Source organism: Biomphalaria glabrata, chromosome 17, assembly GCF_947242115.1.
Source record: "Biomphalaria glabrata chromosome 17, xgBioGlab47.1, whole genome shotgun sequence".
Taxonomy (NCBI): domain Eukaryota; kingdom Metazoa; phylum Mollusca; class Gastropoda; family Planorbidae; genus Biomphalaria; species Biomphalaria glabrata.
The window spans coordinates 23850886-23878716 of NC_074727.1; the positions used below are offsets into that span (position 1 = coordinate 23850886).

General features: G+C 37.5%; 1 protein-coding gene across 3 annotated transcripts in view; it reads right to left on the reverse strand.

Moving 5' to 3' along the window:
* LOC106070005 (titin homolog) overlaps positions 1–27831 on the reverse strand; it is a 187517-nt gene that overhangs the window by 117480 nt on the left and 42206 nt on the right. For all 3 annotated transcript variants that reach the window (XM_056016501.1, XM_056016503.1, XM_056016502.1), the window contains exons 7-10: positions 27544–27639; positions 26435–26617; positions 25280–25478; positions 23408–23611 (exon numbers count right to left, since the gene is read on the reverse strand). In XM_056016501.1, coding sequence (XP_055872476.1) covers positions 23408–23611; positions 25280–25478; positions 26435–26617; positions 27544–27639 — 682 coding nt within the window. The remainder of the gene's footprint in view (positions 1–23407; positions 23612–25279; positions 25479–26434; positions 26618–27543; positions 27640–27831) is intronic.

Genomic DNA, 27831 nt, shown 5'->3' on the forward strand with positions numbered 1-27831 from the left:
TTGCAGCAGTAGTCACTGATTATAGAAACATTTGTTGCAGCAGTAGTCACTGAATATTGAAACATTTGTTGCAGCAGTAGTCGCTAGTCACTGACTATTAAAACGATTAATGCAGCCGAAGTCACTATTTTAGTCCTAGTTGCATCAAAAGTCACATACTATCGGAGCCTTGGTTGCAGAAACAGCCACTGACTATCGGAACATAGTGAAACTGGATTGCAACATGCCTACTATTAGCTTGAAATAGGATTCTGCCTACTAGAGGGTAGGACGTAGTCCAAACAAAGTGAAAAGTTTCGTCTTAAATCACAGTATTGAAACAATGTATGTAACTAAGTTATTTATTTGTCTTCTATAAGATATAACTCTAACCCAGTAGAAGTCAATCGTCATTCAAAATACTTTCTTCTTACGCAACATCAAAGCGACAAATAAAAATTCTTTAATAAACTTGGGTCTTTAAAAAAAAGTCTGAAATGTTGTTTTTTTAAGTGAGCCCCCGTAGGATGATAAACCGCTGTTAGTTTTGTGTTGTCTGTCTATCGGTCTGTCACGTTTAAATAAAAAAAAAGCTAGAAAAGCTATTGAAAACCTGATTTTCCCGTTTGGATAAAAAATAAAATGGAAAATAAGTAGGAAATCTTATAATAAATAGTAGATTGTTGAGTTTGTTTTCTACTGAAAAACAACACCAAATTATATTTCAGAAATCGCTCTTCTGACTTATTTTACATTAAATTTTCTTGCCATACGGTTCTGAAATATCATTATCAATAATAGGCTTGTTTTCATTTCAAATGACAAACAATCCAAATTATTCTTTCACATTTTGTTACTTTAGACAATCAAAACAAGTCCATGGCTTCAATATTCCTTATCCAAGTGCGGATCCGGAGAGGAGCCATCTCTGAGTTTAAGTGATAACACAAACTCTCTTTGTAATTTTTTAATGGAATGTACATCTATGGACATTTATATTAAGAAAGTTTTTGGGGAAATTAAAATTTACATTGATATTAAGATACTTTTTTTTTAGGAAAACCTAAACGCAATTGGATATTAAGATACTGTTTTAGGGAAAACCAAAAATGTACTGAGTTTCCGATATTTCTGCTTTCGTAAAATAAATGTTTGTTATTAAGAATTTTTTTTGGTCAAAAGACAGGGAGAGGGGAACCAAATGTACATTGGTCCTTAGATATTATCCAAATCTTTGTTTTTCCGTTCCCTCTAAAGCGTCTAGGATTTCGTATCTAGAAGCTTTGATAGCGAAAAGAATTGTTGAGTTGAAAGAAATGTTCAGATAATGTCTGCTACAGCCACGGCTCAACGTGCCCAAAGTGTATTATTTCTGATTCGTTGAAACATGGATAGTGCTTGGCACAGCTTCAAACATTTGGGGGGGCGGATAGATGCAAGTGTTAGGTAAGTTTTTATTTTACAGACCAAAAATAATAAATCTATGTTCAAATAACCCCCCCCCCAAAAAAGCCTTGAAATAAAATTAAATAAATGTGTCAAAGCACCGGTCTCTAGCACCCCCCCCCCTTTCTCTCGAAGGATATTTTACGTCAAGATGTGCTCCAGGAGTTGTGGTGTCAGGTACATCCATTCAAATCTTAACCCGCACACTCCTCTTTCTTACGGGCTTTTTTTTTCTCTCAATCTTCTCTTGTATTCAACCGTTTTGTATAGATCAGTGTTTCCCAAACTGTTGCCTCTTCCCACCTGGTGTCCACTACTTTAAGGTCCTCCATGAAAGAGTGGCGTCAAGTTATACGAGAGGCGTAGTGTTCCGTGGAGCCCTAGTATTCCGTGAGGCCTGTATAGGTGTTCCACGTACTACTGAAATAAAGAGCTAGTAGGCCACAACGTCAATTCATCTCTCTAAAAAAATAAATAAAGTTTTCCGCTAAATACTCAGTATGTGGGAAGTGTTTCGTTAGCGAAAAGGCCCGGGAAACTTTATAATAAATAAAGCGAGCAGACAATATCAGCTTGTTCGGTACTCGTAGATTTGAAATATTAATTTGTGCGCTTTATCAATTTAAAATGCTAAATCTTTTAGTTAGTGTAGTACAAAATTATGAAAGTAAAAAGAGTTAGGGATATAGTATTTCATAAAGCCCAAAAAGAGGCAAAGAAAAGAGGCCTAAGGCCCAAGGATTCCTATGATGATAAAGCTAAAACTGAATAGCGCAAATTTCCTTTTAAAAAAAAAAGCCCATATGTTTTATCTTTTAATCAAGGCGGTAGACAAATGTTAAAGTAATAAAATTAGCTCCCCTTGAAAATTGTGTCTGTGTTTCGGTTTATAATTACCTCCTTTTAACCCTAAAAATATTTGTGTTAAATGTTAAATCTTTTAGTCAGGCAGTTAGATGGTTATCTAACAGTGAAAGCTAAGCATAATACTTCCACATAGCCTTAATTATAATTCTAACGTTTAATCTCTTGTAATTGTATATGAAGATAATTAACTCCTTAATTCTTAACGTCTCAATGATAGTTAGCGCAATTAGTTTCTTAGAACTCTTAAGTCTCAAAGAGTTTAAATAGAACAGAAAACGAGATTTTTAAATACAGACTCTTGACTTATCCATATATCCTAGAATGAGACTACAGTAATTGATAGTAGCAAGTTTTAATGGAAACATAGCCTACAGTGATACTGCTTGACTGTCAAAACATATTATTACGCACCTTATTTTGTGATGTTACTTTAATAATAACATTTATGAACATCGTTATATATCACCATTACCCATCTCTCCCTCCCCCCGGTCCGCCCCTGGTAGATGCTTACGATGGTTCTAAAATTACAAACACAATTGAAACGCTTGATAATGCTTCCAATTAACTTTCCCTAAGGAATTAAAGAGATGGAGAGAATCACACTGTTATCACATGATAAAGCGCGTCGTTTGTAACCAATAACAACGGAAGTTGTGTGGCAATCTCGAAACGTTTGGCATGTTCCGTTCAAAAGCGTTCAGGGATGCTAAAAATAAGTAGGTTTAACATTCTTTCCTTTCAAACTATAACTTTTGAGAGTCTATATAAGGGGAGACAAAGAGGTTCGGCAAGTCATTGTTCAGTTGTGCTATAATTTCATGGTGACTTAATACTTATTTCATATTGTATTGTTATATAGAAAGATTTTTTAAACTTGATAATCGTAATTACAAATATTGCGTAATTAAATTATTTAGTATTCTGAAATGAGATTATGTTAAGTGATCTATCTCAACACAGGATCTGCATCATAGTGCTAATGTAACGAGTTCGAGACCTAGAGCCTAGCTGCTACTATATAAAAGTATAACAGCGTTACGATACTCAGCAGCAGCATGAAAATACTTAGCATCATCATACACCATACTTATCAACAGCATGACAATACTTAGCAACATCGTGACAATACTTAACGACAGCGTCACAATATTTAACAGCACCGTTAGAATACTTAACGACAGCGTCACAATATTTAACAGCACCGTTAGAATACTTAACGACAGCGTCACAATATTTAACAGCACCGTTAGAATACTTAACGACAGCGTCACAATATTTAACAGCACTGTTAGAATACTTAACGACAGCGTCACAATATTTAACAGCACCGTTAGAATACTTAACGACAGCGTCACAATATTTAACAGCACCGTTAGAATACTTAACGACAGAGTGACAATACTCGACAACAGCATGACAATAGTTAACAACACCGTGACAATAGTTAACAACACCGTGACAATAGTTAACAACACCGTGACAATAGTTAACAACACCGTGACAATAGTTAACAACACCGTGACAATAGTTAACAACACCGTGACAATACTAAACATCATCGAGACTATTCTCAACAACACCGTGACAATACTAAACATCATCGAGACTATTCTCAACAACACCGTGACAATACTAAACATCATCGAGACTATTCTCAACAATAGCGTGACAATACTAAACATCATCGAGACTATTCTCAACAATAGCGTGACAATACTAAACAACAGCGTGGCAATACTCAACAACAGCGTGACAACTCTATCACATTTGGTTCCCTATCACGTCTGGGTATTTTAAAACGTCATTTGCCATACAAGAGTCAGTATTCTTATTTTAAATAGTAGTACAGGTTTGAAAAGCAAAGTATGATGGTCTCTTGTGTGTTATTGTTGTTGTTGTTTTTTTTGTTTTGTTTTTGTAGGAACTATTCGGGTCTTCCTGTGCTCCAATCTTAACGTTTTATCTCCCCCATCTCAGAGAGTCTTGCTCGTAGAAGATTTGTTTGTTACTAGCTTCACCAGCTCATATTTTAAACTGTATTGGAAAGTAAGATCAAGAGAAGAGGAGGACGAAATGAGAGAGAGAGAGGAGAATGAGGCCTTTCCTCTTATCTCTTTTGACGATAACCTCCATCTTCTCTTTATAGAAACTTACCTTCAAAACGATGATAGTGTATCTAATGACACCTCCATCTCACCATCAGCGCCCCCTATCCAACAGTCCACCACCAGCTTGATAACCAGCTCCCTACACATTTCCCAAATAACTTACGTTCTTTCCCTATCGCACCCCCCCAAACTACTACCCCCCCCTCCCATTCTCATGTCACTTTGTTATCAGGATTGGTTTGTTTGTTTTTTCTGTTGTTAATACTTAAGCTACGCCACTGACAGAACCTGCGACGCCGCTGATCCCAAACTGTATCGGCACATGCGTTTCTTTGGATACATCAGCTTTGTGTAGAGTGGGGAAACTGTTGTGTGGACGTCATCATTCCGGCCATAGCTAATGCCCGTGCGTCTGAATGGCTGAAGGAGCCATGACGTTTCGTGATTTGCTTCATATCAAAGCGACCTTAAAACTCACTTCTCACTTCCTTTCACGTGCTCTAAGGGAGTAATTCCCAGCATGGTTCGCTACCAATGGGGTTTCTGATTCGGCAGACCCAATCAAACATGGAAGAGGTCTGTCGTCAGCGAAGCTGAGGATACTGGAATGGCATGGGAGCAGATGAAGAAAGCTGCTCAGAACCGAGTTCGGTAGAGAGGTGTGGTTTGGGCCCTATGCTCCAATGGTAGTGCACAGGATTAAGTCAAGGTAATAAACATGACTCATAGCAGTCCGGTCTCAAGAGCCCTGTACATGATGAGGATCAATTGAAATCGGAATCGACTATTTATTTCTCGTATTTCACGTATCAGGAATGTATAAAGTGATATGACACTCAGTTCATAAAAAAACCCAGAATGGTCACCACGTACTTTTATGTATCAGAATTTTTCTACGTTCAGGCCAAGAAAGACAAATATCACAGCCCGTATCAGTTCGAAGAGCAGAAATACACACACAACATAATCATGTTTCAGTTCTTTAAAAGACATTATGAAATTAATATATAAAATATGCATACAAAATTTCGCGCCATAACGTCCAGATCTAGTCAGTTTGTTTGTATTGTAATGTCTTAATGCGACCGACACGCTAAGCCTCCTTATGAGTTTATGTGCAAAACAAAACTCCTTTTGTGACCTTCATTTTTTATGTACATACTGTCATGTTTGTACCGAGGACTTGAAACTGTATATACATTGAAATTCATAACATTAGAATTGGTAAAATGTATCCGTCTTATTGTATCTTTTTTTATGCAGAAAATAATTATTTTAATTGATTCATTAAAGAGATAATAGCACGTGATGATTTAAAAATTGCAATGTTTCCCTTTTCATTCCACAGAAACACACACACATGCACAAATAAATAGACAGACACACATGAATATAGACAGAGAGGCAGACAAACAGACAGACAGTAAAAAAAGATAGATAGATAGATAGATAGATAGATAGATAGATAGATAGATAGATAGATAGATAGATAGATAGATAGATAGATAGATAGATAGATAGATAGGGTAAGACTCCTGCAGAAATTAAATGACTTTACTCCACAAAAGGCGGGAAGGCATCTAGCAGCAGACGAAAGATTCAATTATAGCAATATTTATCTCCCTTATGCATTTAAGAAAAAAGTTGTTGATGTCTATTTTGGTTCATTTAAAATAAGGAGACTAGATTATGGAATCTTAAAGATTTTAAGCCAGGTTCTAGATTTGTGTCGCAGGCAAAGTTTTAAAAAGATAAATTAATAATTCTTGTTCAGTAAATGTTAATTTGGGCAAAAGTGTGTTTCGTCCAATAATCCAATTAATTTAAACAAGAGATATTTCAAATCTTAGCCAGAGGAAGTTTTCTTTATTAATTTTTAAAATGCAATATTATTTTATTCGAAATGGATTCAGTTATATTTCGAAACTGTAACACCAATAAGTGTAAAATCATCTCTCTCTCTCTCTCTCTCTCTCTCTCTCTCTCTCTCTCTCTCTTTGTCACCTCTCTTTTATTCTCTTTTTCTTTTTCACCTTCTCCTCCATCGTTCATCCATTCTCAACATTATTAGATCTGAAGACGTTCAGTACTTGTGTTATATTTGATAGAAAATAAAATACGCACTGAATCATTGATAGGACTTCGATACTTTAGGCAGACAGTCTAGACAGACCTCCGAACAGACTGTTAAGACAGATATTAAACAGTATATTGAACTCACGGAATTCGGACTAATATTCTAGTTATGCAGATAGTAGACTACCTACACGGACAAATCCAACAGACAATTTAGACAGACAATAGGCTCAGGCAGATAGTAAAGCACCAGTCCTTGCGATCTACGTGGAAGATGATGTACATGTCATCTATTTCTATGTCAAACGTTTAACGAGAGTGCCATGTGGCCAGAAAAACGACCAACCGACTTCACTTTTCCCAAATCTAAAGTTAGATAGACTCAAAGTCATCCTAAAAATCACTAACTTCCAAAACCCAGCTTTCACCGAAATTCGTCCCCAAAGACCCCTCGGTCCGGAAGTCAAGCTTGTCAACACTCTTTAGCCGTAGAGATGGTAAGACATGTTCAAATAGATAAAGTCAACTAAAAAGATAACAACTTAAAGATTTCACATTTCTCTCATGTTGTCATATTTTTCATTTATTTAGAACAAACCGGATCTGACCCGCAGGCCTTAGTTTTGGACACTAATGATCTACTGCAAAGGTGGGCAAATTACGGCCCGCGGGCCACATGCTGCTCGCGGAGTGTTATATGCGGCCCGCGAACACCCCAGAAATCAGGAGTTCTCACATATATTATTTGTTTAAAAATGCAAATATATTAAAAATAAATAATTTTAAAATTGTATTGACACTTCTGATAGTTCAACTTATGATGAAGAAGCTAAAGAAACGTCTATACATGCAATTCTAAAAAGTTTGTTGAAGTAAACGAAGATTATTCTTATTAGCAATATTTCGACACAATCAGTCAAAGACACAAACTCAAGCTAGTAGTTATTCTACACAATGATGAACTGTGTTGAATGTGTTGGGTTCGCTTGAAACAAGATGGCAAGTGTAACGACTGCAAAAGGCCGTGTTTTTACTGAGAAAAACAGTTTTTTTTTTTAAATAAATGTAAAGAAAAATATCCCAACCATAAACATTACACGGGTAATCAAACACATTATTCACCCAATTATCTCATTGGTAGAACTGATCAGATAGGGGTCTTAACCACAGGCAGTTCCAAGAAGTACGATATTTAGCAACACAGTAGTGTCCACTGGCTTAGCATGGCCAAGTTATTGAGAATTTGTGGTCTCAATGAAGAAATTATGTTCATTGAAGGACATTGATTGTGACTTTGTTACTAATATTTCTAATGGAGAGTGGAAGACTTCGTGTATTTTTATCGACATAATTGCAATTGGCTGTTTGCATTTGAAATGTATACGCATAATTATTCTTTTCAAACAAAGTTATCCCATTACTCTAGCAAGCATGTGAAAACAGGTTTTGTTATTTTCTTTGCTGAAAGATGAAACTATTTCTAGTGAAATTGAAAAGTACAAGACTTATTTGGACTCCGAGATTGTGGACTTTGAAGGCAACTTTTAAGACATCAGTTTTCTATACCCTCAGCCCACCATTTAGTGCAGTAGTGCAGAAGCTGCTTCAGCTCCAGAGGACATAACTTAGTTAGTCCTTCCGGTGAAGTTTTGTGGGTGCCAGAAGCTGTATTTCTGCACTTTACAAAAAACCTAGCTACTAAACTTTCACATTATTTGGGTTCAAATACATCTGTGAATAAGTAGTCTATGTATTTTATTGAAAATAAACAAGTGTAAGAACAGGTCGATGCTGACTGACTGTAATTTGACAGCAGTCCCAAGGATAAGAATAAGTAAGCTATTTCCACAGTTCTGGAACATTACGAACGAGTGTATACGGCTTACTTCCCCACACTTAGTACAACTGTACATTTGCTGTGAAATGTTGTGAGGTGAAATGGTAATAACAAAAAATAAAATCGTAAAATTGTATTTCAAGTGGAGTGTTAAAAAATGAAATGTAAATGTATAACACAGTATAAGTATGAATCAAAAGACATCAAACACAGATAGCTAGCGTATATATATATATATATATATTTATTTATTTATATATATATATATATATATATATATATATATATATATATATATGCGGCCCCCCATCCGCCAAATTTTTTTTTATGCGGCCCTCGATAGAAAAAGGTTGCCCACCCCTGGTCTACTGTATTTCATTTATGTCAAACATGGCAAAATGTTCCTTATATCAAAAAGCAATGTTTTTCTTTTCTTATCTTACAAAATACAGACGCTACGTCAAAAAAAAAAGATGATTACGTCCTACGCGTCATGCATCTAGTCATGCATATTAACCAATAACTTAAATTCTGCAAAGTCATTGATTTTCCTGGCTGGTTTGGGCAACCCATTCCATACTCTAATAGCACTAGGGAAGAAGGAGCATTTGTACAATTTGTTTTAGCATATGGAACGAGGAATGTGCCTTTATCTTTATGTCTTTCTAAGTATTTTATTAGATTATTGTTTTTGTATTTGAAGAATATGGTTCAGTGCTTTATGTTTAACTGTTACTTATGAATCTTCTATCCTGAAGGCTTTCTAAATTTTAACACGCTCTAATGTGCTCAGGAAAAGGAAAGTTATATAGAAGAAGAAATAGATCCTCCAGTTGTGGGAGGGACATTTGACATATACTACGATCTCCACAATGACGCAAGGAACGTTAATTCCAACTTTCATAAAGATTGGTCAAACGGTTTTAATTTCTATGAAAGACATACAAACATGCACCTTACATCCTGCTTTATATATTAGATACTAGCCATGTTTTCACCCGGCTTTACTCGGGGGTTTTTCCTTATGTTTGTTTTTCATTATAAATGAAGAAGCTATTTGAATATTTCAAATGCATGTCAAATTGCCTCATTGAACTAAATCAAGTCAACTCTCTTGCTGTATCACCGCACTTCTATACTCTAAAGAGTTTCCCTACTTCCACCACACCTTAGCCTTTGAACATGACATCACGCAACATGCGCAGGATAACATTGACATCCCTACAACAAACTTGTAACAAACTAAATACAAACTCCGCATTACAGTAACTCTACTAATTGAAATATATTCTTTCATTTCTCAACAAGCATGGAGAGAGTAGGGGGAACACTATATACACTGTATACACTATATACACTATATACACTATATACACTATAAAAACATGTCAAAAATAAAAAAAACAACGTGTTCTAAATAAGCATATTTATATATTAGGTGAAATGAGGGCTTAAAGGCAAAGCCTTAACATTATTATTATTACTATTACACAATAACTAAGCAAAAAATATTTAATTGGGGATGAAATGATGAAGTGACCGGGGATGAAGTTACCGTGGATGAAATGACCGGGGATAAAGTGACCGGTCACCACTTAAACTTCGGACATTATAAGCTTTTTATTACATTTCCTCTCATAAGCTTGCTCTTCATGGATGGGTGGACAAGGATTTGGACAAAGGCTCTAACCAAATTCCTTAAAATTTAACAGTATATGTAAAAAATTTGGAAAAAAATAATCACTACTTAATTGGCTTTACAAGAAAAAACTGGTTTGACCGATATAATTTTTCAAAATATAGTAATCTTAAAATTAAACTTAGCTATTTTGAGCAGCCTTTCCACGGGTATTCCCACACTTGACTCAAATGTTTCTTTGTAATTGTACTGTATTCAGTAAAGAGTTGAGTAAACAAACGTACGTTCATATACATTTACAGCACCTTGCTATATAGAAATTATCTGGACTGTGATACAAAAAAAAAGTTAATGTCAAGTTGCTGGACGTCGCAGTTCACCCCCCTCCCCCACCCCCCAAAAAAAAAAAAAAAAAAAGAAAAGTTTTTATATAGCGCTACTTTCATGCTTATAGCATGATCAGAACGCTCTGGTCCGATCTCATTCGTAGACAAGTGGGGGGAGGGGGTATTTGGGAGAAGGTTTTCCGTGCTGCCTATAGACGCTCAGTAAACACACCTGTGATGGAGTCGGGTGTCAAACCTCTAGCCCCTTGAATATCAAATTAAGTTCAAGCCTCTCGGCCACACATAATGTTTGAGGTTAACAAGAAATAAATAAAATGAGAAATTATAGACCACCTCAATATTAATTTAGAATGAGTTGATATGAAACAAATAACAACAAACTTAAAAAAAATATTATTTGTTATACTCTACGTTAAGTCCAGTTCCTGGTAAATATATTCAGAATTTCCGATATTTCAATTTACCGGATCTCATACTGGAGAGCATGACGTCACGAGCAGTTCTCCCCCCTTCTTACAGTAGTAGGTTGTTTCCCCCTTCATACAGTAGTAGGTTGTTTCCCCCTTCTTACAGTAGTAGGCTGTTTCCCCCTTCTTACAGTAGTAGGCTGTTTCCCCCTTCTTACAGTAGTAGGCTGTTTCCCCCTTCTTACAGTAGTAGGCTGTTTCCCCCTTCTTACAGTAGTAGGCTGTTTCCCCCTTCTTACAGTAGTAGGTTGTTTCCCCCTTCTTACAGTAGTAGGCTGTTTCCCCCTTCTTACAGTAGTAGGTTGTTTCCCCCTTCTTACAGTAGTAGGTTGTTTCCCCCTTCTTACAGTAGTAGGTTGTTTCCCCCTTCTTACAGTAGTAGGTTGTTTCCCCCTTCTTACAGTAGTAGGCTGTTTCCCCCTTCTTACAGTAGTAGGCTGTTTCCCCCTTCTTACAGTAGTAGGCTGTTTCCCCCTTCTTACAGTAGTAGGCTGTTTCCCCCTTCTTACAGTAGTAGGCTGTTTCCCCCTTCTTACAGTAGTAGGCTGTTTCCCCCTTCTTACAGTAGTAGGCTGTTTCCCCCTTCTTACAGTAGTAGGTTGTGTCCCCCTTCTTACAGTAGTAGGTTGTTTCCCCCTTCTTACAGTAGTAGGCTGTTTCCCCCTTCTTACAGTAGTAGGCTGTTTCCCCCTTCTTACAGTAGTAGGCTGTTTCCCCCTTCTTACAGTAGTAGGTTGTGTCCCCCTTCTTACAGTAGTAGGTTGTTTCCCCCTGTTCTCCTTCAGTGCTCTGTGCCTTGCCACTGTAACAAATTAAAATGGCGCAATGCCGGGCTCATTACGTCCTGCTGAAATTCATCCATTAGACGTCACGTTTCAACGTATGCCATTTGTTGACTTGATTCAGCTGTTTTGTTTATTTTTGAAAAAAAAACTTATTCAGACAAAGCTCAAAATTATACAGCAATATGCACCCCCCTCCCCGCCGCCACCGCCTACTCCTCCATCGCGTACCCATCCTCATCAATGTATCTTACTGGGTGGGTATAGTTATCTGCTATATATATAAATAGTTTACCGCTATTGAACTGCAGCGACCCCTGGAGGGCAAAGGGACGTAAGCGCTGAAGATTCCACTTGTACGCAACACAACACATTCCCGTGTGATACTTGAAAGCACCAATGGGAAAAAAAAATTCTGGACGGAATTATTCTTTCAGTTCCTGCTCTTCGATAACAGCAGCTGATACATTGTGTGTGCGTGGTGTGTGTGTGTGTGCCCCACACCTTTCATAATGTTTTTTTTTTCTTACAGAATTAATTTGAATTCTATGTAGTACATTCAGTTTGTTTAAATGTTGGCACTGGGTGGGAAGATAAAAACACCAGACAAGACTACACGAAGAAGAAGGGGTGGATGAAGGAGTAAGAGAACGGTTTGCTGGGTTTAATTCGGTTTTTTTTTTTAAATAGATTCTGTGGATTTTTTTTTCGTTACATGATGTGGGCAATAATTCTATTGTACTTAAAGTTTGTAATTAAAGTTTGCATTGACCTGTTGTTGTAATCAATCAGTAATGATTTATTTCTCTGTCTCTCTGTCTCTCTCTGTCTTTCTCTCTCTGTGTCTCTCTCTGTGTGTGTGTGTCTCTCTCTCTGTCTCTCTCTCTCTGTCTCTCTCTCTGTCTCTCTCTCTGTCTCTCTGTCTCTCTCTCTGTCTCTCTCTCTCTCTGTCTCTTTCTCTCTCTGTCTCTCTCTCTATCTCTGTGTCTCTCTCTCCGTCTCTCTCCGTCTCTCTCCGTCTCTCTATCCGTCTCTCTCTGTCTCTCTCTCTCTCTGTCTCTCTCTCTCTGTCTCTCTCTGTCTCTCTCTCTGTCTCTCTCTCTGTCTCTCTCTGTCTCTCTCTCTGTCTCTCTCTGTCTCTCTCTGTCTCTCTCTCTGTCTCTCTCTCTGTCTCTCTCCGTCTCTCTCTCTGTCTCTCTCTCTTTCTCTCTCTCTGTGTCTCTCTCTCTGTCTCTCTCTCTGTCTCTCTCTCTCTTTTTCTCTCTCTATCCGTCTCTCTCTGTCTCTCTCTCTCTGTCTCTCTCTCTGTCTCTCTCTCTGTGTCTCTCTCTGTGTCTCTCTCTCTGTGTCTCTCTCTGTCTCTCTCTATCCGTCTCTCTCTGTCTCTCTCTCTGTCTCTCTCTGTCTCTCTCTGTGTCTCTCTCTCTGTCTCTCTCCGTCTCTCTATCCGTCTCTCTCTGTCTCTTTCTCTCTCTGTCTCTCTCTCTCTCTCTGTCTCTCTCTCTGTGTCTCTCTCTCTCTCTGTCTCTCTCTCTGTCTCTCTCTGTCTCTTTCTCTCTCTGTCTTTCTCTATGTCTCTCTCTCTGTCTCTCTCTCTTTCTCTCCGTCTCTCTCTCTGTCTCTCTCTGTCTCTCTCTGTCTCTCTCTCTCTGTCTCTCTCTGTCTCTCTCTCTCTGTCTCTCTCTATCTCTCTCTGTTTTCTCTGTCTCTCTCTCCGTCTCTCTCCGTTTCTCTCTGTCTCTCTCTCTTCAAACTACCGCGGAAACCAGATGATTGGTACCATACATATTTCGGATTGACGCATATTTCGGATCACGTTTGTTCATTACAGTGGAGGGGAATAGACCTGAAGAGTTTACTCAGGACTCGGGATATCACATGGTCTTATGAAATAGGAAGAATAGTTGCCTACTGGTATAATACTTTGTGGATAGGTTTGGGGCTAGATAATTTCACTGTTAGTATAATACTTTGTGGATAGGTTTGGGGCTAGATAATTTCACTGTTAGTATAATACTTTGTGGATAGGTTTGGGGCTAGATAATTTCACTGTTAGTGTAATACTTTGTGGATAGGTTTGGGGTTGGATAATTTCACTGTTAGTAAAATACTTTGTGGATAGGTTTGGGGCTAGATAATGACTTCACTGTTAGTATAGTACTCTGTGGATAGGTTTGGGGCAAGATAATGACTTCACTGTTAGTATAATACTTTGTGGATAGGTTTGGGGGAAGATAATGACTTCACTGTTAGTATAATACTTTGAGGCTAGGTTTGGGGTTAGGATACTTTGTTGTCAGAATACTTTGAGGCTAGGTTTGGGGTTAGGATACTTTATTGTCAGAATACTTTGTGGCTAGGTTTGGGGTTAGGATACTTTGTTGTCAGAATACTTTGAGGCTAGGTTTGGGGTTAGGATACTTTGTTGTCAGAATACTTTGTGGCTAGGTTTGGGGTTAGGATACTTTGTTGTCAGAATACCTTGTGGCTAGGTTTGGGGTTAGGATACTTTGTTGTCAGAATACTTTGAGGCTAGGTTTGGGGTTAGGATACTTTGTCGTCAGAATACTTTGAGGCTAGGTTTGGGGTTAGGATACTTTGTTGTCAGAATACTTTGAGGCTAGGTTTGGGGTTAGGATACTTTGTTGTCAGAATACCCTGTGGCTAGGTTTGGGGTTAGGATACTTTGTTGTCAGAATACTTTGTGGCTAGGTTTGGGGTTAGGATACTTTGTTGTCAGAATACTTTGTGGGTAGGTTTGGGGTTAGGATACTTTGTTGTCAGAATACTTTGAGGCTAGGTTTGGGGTTAGGATACTTTGTTGTCAGAATACTTTGTGGCTAGGTTTTGGGTTAGGATACTTTGTCGTCAGAATACTTTGAGGCTAGGTTTGGGGTTAGGATACTTTGTTGTCAGAATACTTTGAGGCTAGGTTTGGGGTTAGGATACTTTGTTGTCAGAATACCCTGTGGCTAGGTTTGGGGTTAGGATACTTTGTTGTCAGAATATTTTGTGGCTAGGTTTGGGGTTAGGATACTTTGTTGTCAGAATACTTTGTGGGTAGGTTTGGGGTTAGGATACTTTGTTGTCAGAATACTTTGAGGCTAGGTTTGGGGTTAGGATACTTTGTCGTCAGAATACTTTGAGGCTAGGTTTGGGGTTAGGATACTTTGTTGTCAGAATACCCTGTGGCTAGGTTTGGGGTTAGGATACTTTGTTTTCAGAATACTTTGTGGCTAGGATAATATCTTGTGTCAAGTGGCAATATTAATGTTATAATATTTTATGGTTAGGATAATAGGTTTTGGCTAGGAACTTGTGCTAATAGTTTCTGAATACAATACAATTGTTTATGGGTAGGGTAATACGCAGTCACAAGAGCCATTGAAACGAAGATTTGGCTTGCTTGAACGATAGCTTAGTGGCTAAGCGCCACGATTGTCACGTGATTTAACCCTACCATGCTCCCCCCCCCCCACACACACACACTTTTCACACTATTTCTTGTGATCTTTAGACTACAGATATTTTGATTAAAATTAGAAAACTTTTAATAGGATGCAGGGCCGGTCTTAGACCACTGCTATGCGACCTCAGTGGGCCCTGCATTCCGTGCTAATTCTAGGTGTAAATTATTAAATTAAACCATTATAACTTATAACAGGATTTCCGCGGCCTACTGATTTTCCACGAGCCCCAGAAAATGTCCTGAAATTGCAAATTCTAGGGGAAAGTCTAGAAATCTCCTAAAATTATTTAAATCTCTTTAAATATATATACAATTGACATTTTTGGGTGTCATTCACATGGAAAACGCCAACCCTACGAAAAATTAAAAAACATCATAATACAATGCCCGTAACACTGGCATCTGATGAAAGAAGCAAATCGCGCCTCAAAGTAATCAAGAATTACTTGAGGTCAACAATTCGGGAAGATAGATTGAAAAATTTGGTAAGATTTATGTAGAAAACAGAATTGTGATGATATACTGTATGACTTCGCGAAACGCAAGGCTCGTAAAGTTAATTTGATCGTGATTTTGTACTTAGTAAAGAATAAATAAAATGCAAAGACGAATTTATTTTCTAAGAAAAAATCTTAATTTTCACTTATTATCCTTTTATGCATAACCAGCCCCGCAATAATTAGGGGCGGCCCTGATAGGATGTAAAATTGAGAGATAAGAGACGCAAAGATTTGTATGCTAGTTAAACCAGTAACAATTAATATTTCGCTTAACTGATTATCAATATTATTGGCTTATTCTATCCAGTGTAACCTAGTCAAGCAGAAAGTACTTATTTTTATGCGTTGTGCGTCATTTTCTCGTTCAACTTGTTCCCTTCTGGTTCGTTAATCTTATCTTATCTTATTGATTACAGACGTTACTTCAAAAAAAAAAACAAGATAATTACGTCCCAGGCATTTCGTGCGCCAATCTAGTCATGCATGTTTATGATACTGACAAGTACAAGCATTGAATCTGCTCAAAATGTGGACATGAGGGTAAACACTGTCTAGAAAGTTATCGATCTTAGCTGCCCGGTTCAAAATGTGGACATGAGGGTAAACACTGTCTAGAAAGTTATCGATCTTAGCTGCCCGGCTCAAAATGTGGACATGAGGGTAAACACTGTCTAGAAAGTTATCGATCTTAGCTGCCCGGTTCAAAATGTGGACATGAGGGTAAACACTGTCTAGAAAGTTATCGATCTTAGCTGCCCGGTTCAAAATGTGGACATGAGGGTAAACACTGTCTAGAAAGTTATCGATCTTAGCTGCCCGGTTCAAAATGTGGACATGGGGGTAAACACTGTCTAGAAAGTTATCGATCTTAGCTGCCCGGTTCAAAATGTGGACATGAGGGTAAACACTGTCTAGAAAGTTATCGATCTTAGCTGCCCGGTTCAAAATGTGGACATGAGGGTAAACACTGTCTAGAAAGTTATCGATCTTAGCTGCCCGGTTCAAAATGTGGACATGAGGGTAAACACTGTCTAGAAAGTTATCGATCTTAGCTGCCCGGTTCAAGAAACGTACAAGAAGGGAACGCGGTGGCTGAGTGGCTATGAAGTAGGCTTCCGCACCAGGGACCATAGGTTCGAGTCTCGTTGAAGACTGGGATTTTAAACTTAGGGATTTTTTTGTGCGCTCCTGAGTCCACCCAGATCTAATGGGTACCTGACTTTAGTTGGGGGAAAGAACGGCGGTCGGTCGTTGTGCTGGCCACATGACACCCTGCTCGTTTACCTTAACATCATCAGGCCTATAGACCGAATGGTCTGAAAGGGGAAACTTTACTTTTACTATTAGATAAACATCTACGTCTATTTATTTCACGTTTTCTAGCTTTTATACAAACTATTTTTGTTTTTAGAACAGAAAGGAAAACATATCAATAAAACGTTTGATCGGGACCAGCATGCAATGCAAATGTTAGAAATGAGTTGTGCGATATTTTTGTTTCATTGAGATGCAATTACGAATGAATTTTAATGCATTAAGAAATTCTTGCCTATGGTCTTCAAGTTTGTTTACATTTGTTATCAATATAATTCCGCTTATTAGCTTTCAAACTCTTTATGGGTTCAAGAACCAAAAAGTTCGAAACTGAATAGAAACTGGGTGGATGGGTATATTGAAAACGGCTCTAATGATTTTCCAAGAAATTTGAATTTGACAGCTTATATATATTTTTGGTGAAAAAAAAAACGTAACCACTTGGCCACACACTGAAAAACTCTCGTTAGCACATTATATATTTCAAAATATGATCTTTTACAGATTCCTTTGGTTTACTTCTTTTTTATTTGAAACAGGAAATCTCACACTCAAATGTTTCTTTGTATTCAGTAAAGAGTTGAAAAAATAAATAGACTTCTGTGTGGATGTAATGCACTGTCGTATCTCTTGATGTTTATCTGGACTGTTAAAAGTGTAACTTGTTTGTGGTGTTCAATGCAAGACTTTAAAAAGGTCTCAGAGAATTTAATTTAAGAAAACCGATTTTCATCTTGTTATGAAGGACAATAAATGCGACAAACTAAAGGAAATAAATGAATAAAATAGTAACGTCATGGCCTATTGTTAGGGGTTTGTGTCTGCCAATAGTACTTTATGGATTAGAGACCTGGCGAAACACAGTGTATTGTTAGACTACAGATGTTAGAAGACCATTGTTTCTTCCTTTTGGTGAAATGTCGAAACGTTGTTTCTAGTCTTCGTCTATGAAGCACAATCGTACTATCGGTGTTATATCAGCCTAACTTATTTGTTCATTTAGATACGTGAAGGTTTTTAGTTCATTGCGTAATTTTTGGTCTTAATTTTTTTTTTATTATTATTTTGATTTGGGGCCCTGTTAGCACATACAGACATATTTCAACACATGCACAGGCTTACAACACATACGATTGTACATATTGCATTTGAATGTGCATTCTTAGAGCAGACATATGTAAGCAAGGCTCTCATGGACGTGTAATGTCTGTGGTAGCGATGCTTTTCAGGCGCCCACTTTAACCTGTTATCGTCTGCCTTCATCTATCAGTTGTTACACGGCATCATAACAGACGACCCATCACTCACCTAGGACTTAAATACGTCACTGGCGCGGGACTACTAGAAGCGCAAACATTCTGCAGTACCTTTCCCCACCCCTCCGATTCCGTTCATCCTTTTAAGACTGCAAAGTGACCTAGTTTAGAAAAAAAAAAATTGTTGCCAACTCTTATCACTTGAAGAAGGTAAAAAAAAAAAATACGTACGGTTGAAAATACTCTACGTTAGCAGATATATATATTTTTTTCTTCTTCAATGTTTCGAACACGAGACTTATCTAGTTTACATTTTCATAACTTGATGTTTTTGAAACATATACTTTACGGGTTTTTTTTTAGAATGTTTTTTTATTTAAAGCTTATCAAAAAAATATTTTTTTTCGCATTTAGATACGTGTTTCGACTTATGCCTTATCAAACAGGTTCACATACAGATCTCATAACTTTGATTTTAAAAGGGATATATATATATATATATGACTGTTAAGGCGCTGGTATAATATTATAAATGCTAAGAGTAATACAAGACGTCCCTATAGTAACATAATAGTCGCCATACCTTGGGAAATAGTATTGAATGAGCACTTTCATAGAATTGGGTTATTTAGTATCACTAGCTTCAACTGAATCTCTTCCTCTCTCCTTCATATTCTCCCTCTCCCTCGCCTCATATCTCTCCTTCTCCTTCTCTCTCTCTCGCCTAATATCTCTCCCTCTGCTTTTCTCTCTCTCGCCTCATATCTCTCCTTCTCCTTCTCTCTCTCTCTCGCCTCATATCTCTCCCTCTGCTTCTCTCTCTCTCTCTCGCCTCATATTTTACCTCTCCTCTCTTTCTTTCTCTCTCTCTCTCTATCGCCTCTTATCTAACCCTCTCCTTCGCTCTCTCTATCGACTTCTATCTCTCCCTCTTCTTCTCTGTCTCTCTCTCGCGCATCATCTCTCCCTCTTCTCTCTCTCTCTCTCTCTTTCTTAACCCAAAAATCACTCGATCCTCTTCTATCATCCAGCACTTTTAGGACCACCTGTTGAATATTTATCTTTATTAGTTCACAATTTTCATTAGCTCTTTCCCTCAATTTTTGTTATTTGATGTTTGAACGTAAGGTTAACCATTATATCTGCAATGCCAACAATGCTCGTATGTTTTATGTTTTTCTAGGTATTTAAAAGCACCATGAGCTTGTAGCATGACTGTTAACGTCGCAATCTAAATTACATTTTAGCTTTATCACATAATTTTCCAATACATAAATAATGTAGTGATTTTCATACCCTACATAAGTGATTCCTAAATTTCTGGCCATTTCCTGTCTATGGCACGGTCCTTCGAGACTAATACAAATGTAGCGCAAATACTTAGTCTCATTTTATTCGGCATTTTTAGCGGTTAGACTTGTGGATCTCAAGCCGAAAAAGGTAGGACGCCACTGCTGTAAATGCTAATGTAGTGCCATAATCTATTGTAATTTAAGACAGCTAGTAGGCTGTAAAGAGCTAGGAATTCCAGGGCCTGTCTTGGTGGTGGAGTTTCCTAGCGTTGATTGCTATGAGTACTTGTAGCTACTTTGTTATTTGGAAACGTATTGCAGCGAGCGGCCCTTGACTGTTTATTATTTCAGTTTTCCGAGCGTGATACGTAATCAACGTTAATAACGCTAGCTCTAATCTACGCTAATCAACGCTAATCTACACTTGCTGGGTTGCAACATGAAAGGTCTCGAATTTAGATGTCTCTGATCGCCAGGATTTTTTTTACTTTTCGTGATTTCATGATGTTATAAGTCTCAGGTCTGAGGTCATGACCTTTGTTAAAGAGAGCAGAGTTCACTGTGTTAGCTACATGACATCCTCGTTGCTCAACAACTCTCCCACCCCCCTCCGCAAAAAAAAAATACAAAATAAAAAAAAAAACAGATGAGTGTTACAGTCACCATCTGCACAATAAAAGCTAGTCCAAACCTCAAAGGTGGGATTCAGTCGCCATCTGCACAATAAAAGCTAGTCCAAACCTCAAAGGTGGGATTCAGTCGCCATCTGCACAATAAAAGCTAGTCCAAACCTCAAAGGTGGGATTCAGTCGCCATCTGCACAATAAAAGCTAGTACAAACCTCAAAGGTGGGACTCACTTTTTCTTTTTAATTTTTCATTCCAAAAAAAAAATATTTTTTTTTCCTTTTTTTTTTTTTAGTCTTTTTTTTTTCATTACCAAATCCAACCACTTCCTCTTCCTTTTAAACATATGGGTCTCCTGTAAACGTTCCGAGTGGTGCACTGCGATAACACAAGCAATGAGAACCACTGGTCTAGATCGAAGAGCATATGTTGGAGTGGGCGCGAGATCAGACAGCATAAATAATGAGCTGCCGATGCCATGTTCCATGTTGCCATTTGCTACACGTCAAGGAAGAACAGATGTCACGGATCCTACTCCCCCCTCTGTGTTTTTTCTTACGTTAATGCTGCATTCTTTTTTTTTAATTTCAATCTCGGAAATAGAAAGACAGGGGACTGTTTGCGTCTCCTACATAAACTATAATTAGTGGTTAGATTTAGGATTAGGGTTAGGGCTATATTTTATACATGCCGTAGCTTCCAGACTTTGACGGAATGTGGTATTGCATTCTAAAAATCGGAATGAGTAAAAGTAGCCATAGCTGCAATCTAAATTTAGAAGCCCGCGTTATAAGAAACTCTCCCGGCATGCTTTTGAAATACGAAAATTCAACTTCAAAGACGTCATCAACTAATGTGTTCACAACGAAACGAAATAAAACTCAAAAGTTGCTACGTAACTTAGAAGAGGTGACGTTCACGATCACGAATGTTGATTTCCCCCATATTACGTAATCAGTTCTTCATGCCAACTTTTACATGTTCAAATCCTACAAAAAAAAAAAAAAAAAGGAAAGAGAATAAGGAAATGTTTTTAAGTTTTATGTTAAAAAAAAAAAAGATCTATCTGTTTTATTATCAATGTGTTTTTTTTTATTAAATCTTGTAGAAAGAGGATGGTGCATGGCAAAGAAAAATCTCAATTAAACTAATAAATATTTACTACATAATTAAGAGCTTGAGTGATTGCCAACGAATCAAACTGCCCCTTGAGGGCACGAAACTATAGACATAGGAAAGTCACGATAAGGTTGAATTTTTTAAAAGTTTCTTTGCTTATCTTCATTTAATCTCAACTCTCACACTTCACCAGAGATTGTCTGCTACAAATCACCGCGACGCCTCTCGATTCCTACTTTATGTTCAAATACAATAGTAAACTAAACATACATGTTTTATTGGTCAGTGAAAAAAAAAGGGGGATCAACCCTACGACATTCACGTTAAAAGGTTGATGCTCTATCAATTTAGCGATCCACCCTACCCGTATGCGAAATCACCTAGATCTAAATCTTTCTACGATACTTTTAAATATATACATCTATCTAGTCCTCCATGAGATGTGATATAGTTGTCTCACGACTGAAGGAGGCCAATGATGCAATAATACATATGCTTGATACGTGTTAGAATGCGAAAAAGCAAATAAGAATGGCTGCCTGGTCGTGTAGTATGCACTTTGGACTGTCGATCAATGGTCCCTGGTTCGAATTTCGAGCCCTGCCCGCCACCAGCCCCTGATGTCCTACAGCAGGTTTGGGCTTGGATGTAATTATCATCAAATCTGAAGGGAACATTCGAAACATGTAAAACATTTGACGAACTTTAATAGTTTAATTAAGCCGACTTAATATAAAGAATGAGCAATCACAATGCACTCTTTCAGCAGTATGATCCACTATTGCAGTGTGTCCCAAACTTTTGACTTATGCGTACCCCTTCTAGAATTTTTGTAACGCTGAAAACTGCGACTTATTTAAGTCTGTAAAACTAAAAATAAATAATAAAAAGGTTACAAAACTGTTTGTGTGGAAACACAAACTCGAAATCGGCCCCCGAAGTGGTCTACCTACAGTTCCAGGATTCGAACACGGGACTTCTGGTTCCAAGTTCTTTACCACTCAGCCACAGCATCTCCATATATTCATTTAGCGAACACTTATATTTTCTAAAATAATAATTACTAACCTTATCCATGCATTAAAAACTTAATAACATGTTGCCTGTAATAAAGAGAAACTAAAAAGAATTCTTCTTCTTTCAAAATTAGATAAATTGGCAACACGAAAAAACAATAATTGTTGAACTAGTTTAGTTAGGTAGTGAGCTAGCTAGAAAAGACTTGGAGTAGGTCTACTTGGACCAGACATTCCCCTCGCAAAAGAGAGAGGGAGAGAGAAAACAAACAAAATGTAAAATACGTTTTTAAAAAGCTCAATAATGTATAAATTATTTCCCTTTTTCGATATCAAACAAAAAAAAAGTAATTATTAATAATTAATTAACTAATTGTTTATTTTCTATTGATTCATTGTTATTTGTTAGTAACAATAAATAATTGTTTAAAGTTTCAACTTAAATTCGAAAATGGGTGTTTGGGAAATGTACAACGTGTACAATTATTTTAGAGGACGAAGCCCTACATATTTAGCAATATATGTAAATACTGAAGATATCCCTTTGTTGGTAACAAAGAAAATAATTAATTGAAAGTAACGAATTGACTAAGTGGTTAATATTTTAAATTAATTGATGTATATTCTTCGATAATGAATAATTGAGAAAGTTTCAACTTCATCTTAGAATGGGTGTGGAAGAAATCACGTGTTCAAACTTTTTACTAGATTGAGTGAGTTGATATAAGCTTTGTACAAAAATACATAACGAAGAAAAAGATATGAACGAAAGGGGGGGGGATAAAGAATAGAGAGGCATTGGAAAAAAGAAAGAGCGAAAGAGAGAATGAAATGAAGTAAAAGGTTGCAACCCTAACCCTAGAGAGTTAAACAGAGAGTGAGTGAGGACAAAAGAAAGCGTTAGATAAAATGGAGGTAAAGAAAGAGGTATAACCTGATTGAGAAAGATCGTGGAATGTATCAACACTTCTAAAACGTTTCTTTTGATGTGACAAAATTGGAGTTGGTGGGAGAAAGGAGCTGCGCATGCTCCAAGTCTGTCGTTCAACATTTATTGACCCACCCATCATTTCTCTCTCTCTTCGTTCAGTGGACAAAGAGATAAAATTTTGTTATTTTAAAGCGCAGTTTTAAAGTCTTCTTCGGAGGGGGGGGGGGAGGCTCAAAACCTGGCCAATCACGTCAAACATTTTATCTAGACTACCAAACGCCTCTTGGCCTTTTTTTTGTGTGTAAAAGATCTTCGCTTGACCAATCAGCTTACCTGGAGTTGTCGGTGACGTGGCACTGGATGTGAAGGTCCTGCTATCACGTGACAGCCTCTGAAGGTTGTCCGTCAAAAGTTTAATCTTGTCCGCCTGGGCTTTGTTCTCCTCCTCCAGCTTACGTACTTTCTCCCTCAGATCGATGTTCTCCAACGGAGCGTCGTCAGCTCTAACCGAGGGGACCGGGGTTCGATTCTTCAAATCTGAAAGTGTATAAAACTAAGCTTAACAACGATAGGAGTATTTACATAAACTGTGTTGGTTCTGTTGTTGAAAAAGAGTTATCCTATTGTGCAATACTGTTTACTCGTTCTCTCCTTATGAACAATACCATTGTTGATTTGACCAAGGCCGGTCCTAGCAATGGCGGGGCCCTATTCGAAACGGATTGCGCGGGGTAGGGAAAAGCATAACGTCAACATTAAGTTTTTTTTATTAGAAAATACATTCATCTTCATTTTTATTAAATGAAAGCTGACAATGCCTTTTTTTTTATCGCGCGTAGGATTAGCACCCCAAAAGGACAACTTTGTCTATTTTTCAGGAGATTTTTAATTTCAGATTTCCAGAAATTTTTGGTATATTTTGTAATTGCATGAGATTTCCACTAGCCCTTGGAAAATCAGAAAGCAGCGCAAAACCTGTTATTATATATAAGTTATAATGTTTTAATTTAATAATTTACACCTAGAATTAGGGCGGGGCCTATGAAAGTGCGGGGCACACTGCGACCGCATAGGTTGCAGTGACCTAAGTCTGTCCCTGGATTTGACCCCAATACTTCAGTGAAATCGACGATACTACCGTTGATGCTTCAAATGTCAAATATTTCGATTTCTATTCCTCACAAAAAGAATAATCAATCACTTGAAATTTAATCTGGAATAGCTTCCCTTTCAAAAACATCATTTTTTTTAAATTTTGTATCTCATATTTGACTCCCAACAACGATGTCTTTAAAGAGTGGGGATAAAATGGTTTTATTTTCTCTACATTCAGTTTCGTGATGAATTCAATCATTTAAAATGTTTTAAAAAATAAAAAAATAAATTATTGATTTGATAGCTTTTCTTTATCCTATTGAACCGACATTTCATACACCTCGTGTCACGTGACAACGCGTTGTATTTACGTTTCAGAAAGATCACATCTTTAATTATTAAATTAATTACTTAAAATTTATTTGATTAATTTTTTAAGGCGACGATCTAATAAGAAGAATGTCGTGCGTTCTATCCCCATACTGGCCTGTTTCTTAAATATTATTAATCTGACTAAAACAAACAATTAACAAGCAAATATGAAAAAAAAAATCAAAAAAAAAAATGTTGCTCCTTACTACAGCTTATAGAACGACTATTTTGTTCTTAATCAATAACTAATGAATTTAAGATTTAAAAAAAAAAAGGAACATTGTTTACCCCACCCGAGGAAAAAAAATCCTGGTTTAGAGAATCTAGTAGAGTTTAAAATATAAAATTCTAATAATAGGCCTATAGATCTAGACTTACAAGACGGTGCGCAAAATGTCTCAACTGTCTATTATTTATTAAATTATTTAAGGAATATAATTGGCCTGCTTGCAAAACTACCCCGAAGACATAGTCTGTTCAAGATAAAGATTTTCTAGCCTAATTATTATTTTCATATGCTTAGAAAAAATTATAACAGACAGACTTGAGTTTTCCCAGTGTGGTCAAATAGCTAAAAATTTGTTTCCCTATTCTACACAACAGCTATAGAATTTCTAGGAAAATCGTTAGAGCCGTTTCGGAGAACCGTGTCCAAACACACAGATTTCGGAGCCTATGAATGTGCGAGCTGATTAGAGGAATTATTAGAGAAAAATATAGTGAAACATGTATATTGACCTTCATTTTCAGTTTGAAGTTCCTCAATTTTCTCTTCTGTTTCTTCCAGTTTCTGTCTTAAGCGAATGATCTCAATCTGTAGACTGTCCACTTGTCGCCTCAGTTCACTGGAAGCAGGCTCAGTGTCTGTGTCCAAGGATTTGGACTTTTTCAGTTTGTCGTCTTTCTTGTGGTGGACATGTTCTCGGATATGTCGAGTCTAAGAGACAAAAGGGTAAGTAAGTTATAAGTCATAGAAACAATTTTGTAACGTGGAAAGTGGGTGTGGTAAGTTATAGTTCTTGTATACTCGTAATGTAAGGCGTGGGGCGCTGTGGTTTAGTGGTTTAGCGCTTTACTTTTGAACCAGGGGTCCTGGGTTCGAATCTTGGTGATGAGTGGGATTTTGCATTTCGGGAATTTTAGGGCGCCCCTGAGTCTACCAAACTCTATTGGGTGGCTGAATTTAGTTGGGGTAAAGTAAAGGCGGTTGGTCGTTGTGCTGGCCACTTGACACTCTTGTTAACCGCAAGCCAGAGAAACAGATGACCATTGCATCATCTGTCCTATAGACCACAAGGTCTGAAAGGGGGACTTTTAATTTGAGGTGACGAGAGTTGGAATCCATTGAAAAGACATACAAAACAATAAATCAAGAACATATTAGGTAAAAGTCTTAATTCGAATTAATATTTAACAATGTATATTTAATATTTAATGTATATTAGTATAGTGTTTAATATTATAGTTATTTTATTTTGAAATTTAATGTGCTTTTCAAGGATTCCTCTTACAAAAAAAGAAGTTCAAATTTACCATGGACATATCACGAGTTCCTCAGTGCTCGCGAAAACCGTCCAACAGCTGGGCCAAAAGAACAGCTTAAAAGAATGCACGGGGGTGTCATTGAATGAGATTCTAGCCAAGGCAAAAAGATGAAATGAAATGGAGAAAGATGATCGACATATCATGTGTGGTGCACCAACTGCCAACAATCTAAAGAATAGTTGAAGGTGTAGGCCTACTTTATATTTATTCAAATTATGTTTTTGACGCAAATATCTTAAAATTGTGCTGACCAGCGTGTCAATTCTGCAATTCTTTTGACTATATGAAAACAAAAAATATGATCAAAAAGTAATAGAGGGGATGGACTTATGGGATCATGGTTATTACCTGGACAACACTGAGTCTCTCTATCTCTCTGTCTTTCTCTATAAGCTTCCACCTCAGGTCATCTGCTTCTTGAGACAGCTCGCGCAACTTGTCCTCGTAGTAAGCGTTTGGGGTGGAGGGCTCAGCGAGGGTCAATGTGGATGCAGCCTCTTTCTCAGCAAGCCGCTCTTGTAGAAACTTCACCTAAAACAAATGTTGGCACATCGATTAGACCCAACACGCTAGGAAGTATAATTGTTCTAAATTTCATAAAACATAACTCTTGTTTTATAATTATGATTTCTGATTTATGTGATTATGTCCCTTTGCATAAAAAAACCGATTGGTGGAAAAAAATACTTTTTGTTGTTAGCGTCTAAAGATACGTTTTTAAACCAGGAAGGGGTATACAAAATAATTCTAGGAGAAGAGCATTAAAAAAACGACCGAGAATTTCTATGATTTCTGATATGATATAGCAAGCTCAGAGCTCTACGGTCCTAATTCGTTTGGGAACCAGTGGGGGGAGGGGGTATCTGGGAGAAGGTTTTCCGTGCTGCCTTTAGGCGCTCAGAAAACACAACACTGCTCGAGTCGGGCGTCGAACCTCGAGCCCCCTTCATAGGTAGCCAAGCCAAACTAAGTTTAAGCCTACTTAGCTTCTCGACCACGCTTCCCATTCATTTCGAAAAACATTGGAAAACATTTCAAATTTCAAAACAGGTCCTATACATGGGAAGAGAAAGGCTGAGAGACCAAGGCAAATATGGAGATCAGTTTTACAAGACGACAGGATGGACCCAAGGGGAATAGCCAAGAGTTTGATGGCTCTGTTGCGGCTCTATGTTCCACTAGGAGTCTAAAGGATTAAATCAAGTTAGCTCATCTTTACCAAGAGGCCTGAACAAGACATTGGCCCCAAAACACTCTAATAGAAAGGAGACTATATGGAGAGCTCCCTGATTTGGAAACCACTTAGCAGTTCATCTTATATATAGGTTCCGTTATCTGAACGCTTCAACATAAACATGAGAACAAGGAAGAGAAAGAAAGTTAACTCAATGTGGGTGAAAACAAAAAGACGGTGGGTCGTTGTGTTAGCCACACGACATTCTCGTTAATGTCTTTACCTCCGCTTGCAGGTTCTCATTCTCCAAGTCCATGTCGTCCAACTTCTTGTGTGACGTCATCAGCTCTTGCTCCACCATCTCCAGCTGCACGCGGAGCTAAAAATAGAATAAAACATTCAAACGTAAATAAGGTAAAAAAAAATAATTAAAAAAATAAATAAAGTACCCATTTCCTACTTCGTAATCTATAGGCTAGATGACATAAAGGTCGTCTGTTTCTATGACCAACGGTTAACGATGGTGTCATGTGACCAGCACAATGACCGACTGCCTCTACTTTCCCCAACT